This window comes from Tupaia chinensis, unplaced genomic scaffold (genome assembly GCF_000334495.1).
Source record: "Tupaia chinensis unplaced genomic scaffold, TupChi_1.0 Scaffold000046_3, whole genome shotgun sequence".
Taxonomy (NCBI): Eukaryota; Metazoa; Chordata; class Mammalia; order Scandentia; family Tupaiidae; genus Tupaia; species Tupaia belangeri.
In genome coordinates, this window is record NW_006159504.1 from 3,552,788 (window position 1) to 3,554,861 (window position 2,074).

At 48.6% G+C, this 2,074-nt stretch overlaps 1 protein-coding gene across 2 annotated transcripts in view; it reads right to left on the reverse strand.

Moving 5' to 3' along the window:
- Positions 1–348: 348 nt before the first annotated feature.
- LYN (LYN proto-oncogene, Src family tyrosine kinase) overlaps positions 349–2,074 on the reverse strand; it is an 88,067-nt gene continuing 86,341 nt past the window's right edge. For both annotated transcript variants that reach the window (XM_006140877.3, XM_006140876.3), the window contains exon 12: positions 349–1,778. In XM_006140877.3, coding sequence (XP_006140939.1) covers positions 1,576–1,778 — 203 coding nt within the window. In that variant the 3' untranslated portion in view covers positions 349–1,575. The remainder of the gene's footprint in view (positions 1,779–2,074) is intronic.

Here is a 2,074-nt window from a genome sequence, read left to right on the forward strand (position 1 = left end):
TACACCCAGTATGATTTTCAAGCCACTGGGCCCAGGACTTGAACTGCAGTCGACCACGTGGCAGCCCAGTTACGTAATCACTATGCCATTTGCTGCCCCCCACAAATGGCATTTGAGTAGCCCCTGCTGAGCCATTTGGAAATGAACCTCATTTGGCCCCCATGAATGAGTATCTAGGCCATCAGCTCTTCAGTTCCCCAATCACATGTTCTGAGAATGAGGCAGAATTTGTCCAAACTAAAACCACGAAGCTACGAGGAAGGACCTCTCCTTCCCCGACCCCCCACTGGTTCTCATGTTCACATTGGCAATAGTTGAAAATGTTAAACACAAGTAAAAAGCTTGAGATGTTATTAGGTCAAGTGTATTAAAATAAAATCGAAAAATAGAAATATTAGGTATGTACACAACAGCACACGTGAAGCCTGATGTGCTACAGCAGTTTCCATTCGAGGCTGACAGTAGAGAAGTCAAGGACGCGAAAGCGCTTGCATCCCTTGTCACAGTGACTCGCTAAGGCCTCCTCGGTCACTTCCTTTCCTTCATATTCTCGGGTATAAATACTCTCACACCTTCCACAACTTAAAAAGATTGCCGAATCACAAAAATAGCCCAAAGTATGGCATTTTTACTTTCTAGAATACAACTAAAATTAATATTTGATCCTTAAAATAATGTTCAAATCATTCGAAGCAAAAAGGAAACTCTTACATTTCAGAAAGCCCTGTAAGGTTCTGCAGAGATGAAAATCTTAACTGTTCCTCCAAAGTAGGCTGTCAATAAAAGTCTGTGTTGTGTAATCAAAAAGCTGGACTGTTAAAAATATTTCTTCTTAAGGTAGAGGAGTTTCAGAGGCTCTCTCTTTCCTGGGAGGTCTGGGGGAGCCCTGTCCAGTTGAGGGGTCCATATCGACTGTGCGTGCTCACACGGGACAACCCTGCAGGAGGAAGACGAGGTGTTGCAGTGTGTCCAGCGGATCGGAGTGAGCGGTGTCCACGGCAGGAAAATGCTTAACAGTCAGATTTGGGGCAGGATGTAGGGGAAAAGAACATCGAAATCTGAGAAAGACATTTTAAGCTGCTCATTTTACCTGCAAAATTTAACAGAATGGATTAGTACTTTTTAAAAACAAGTAAGCCAAAGCATAGAGAAAATACAAAGATGTGTCATGCTAGGCGTCTGGTTATTTCAGCTTCATATGTGAGTTACGTTGTGCTACCATCGGGGATCCATGGCAGTGGTTTCTGAACCCTTGAATCACGCATCCGCTTGTAAACACATAGCCCGTGTGCGTGCGTTTTTGAAGACGACAGGTGTTTTCTTCTCAGGAGGTTGTGTTCAAATGTTGGTCCGGCAAAGCGAGATGACCAGCAGAGGAGCAGTCCTGGCTGCAGCCAGTGGGCATGAGTCCAGGAGGACAGAAGGCCTTCCTGTGTGGTGAGTGCGCTTCCTGAGAAACTTGGCCTCTGCTTTCAGGAGCCAGGCTTGGCAGCTGACCCCAGCTCGCCAAGTAACTAGTGCAACCAGCGACGGTTACACCTCTGCTGAAGCGAGGCCGCTGCCCGCTCCCATGCGCTAAGGCTGTTGCTGGTACTGCCCTTCCGTGGCGGTGTAGAAGTCATCCAGGACGCTCTGCAAGTAGTCGAACGTCGGCCTCTCCTCTGCCTTTTCTTTCCAGCACATCTTCATGATGTCATAGAGCTCATCTGGGCAGTTCTCCATGCGGGGCATCCTGTAGCCCTGGGACAGGGCGGTCATCACCTCAGCATTCGTTCTTCCTAAGGCCAGAAAGAAAAAGAGCATGCCAATTAGAAACCCGGCCCGAAAGGCAAGCACTGCAGTCTTCTTCTCACACCTTGCAGCCACGAGGGAAGGGAGCTTTGCTGGGGCCACCCTGTGCTGACTTGTGCTCCCCAATTCAGATGCTGCGGTTCCGCCCCAGCTGCCTCAGAACGGAAGTATGAAACAGGTGACGACGTTGGAATGAGGCCATGAGGGTGGGCCCTCATCCATGACTGCTCCTTCTAAGAGATGAGGACACGAGCTGGTACCGAAGGAGACCACGTGGGGACTC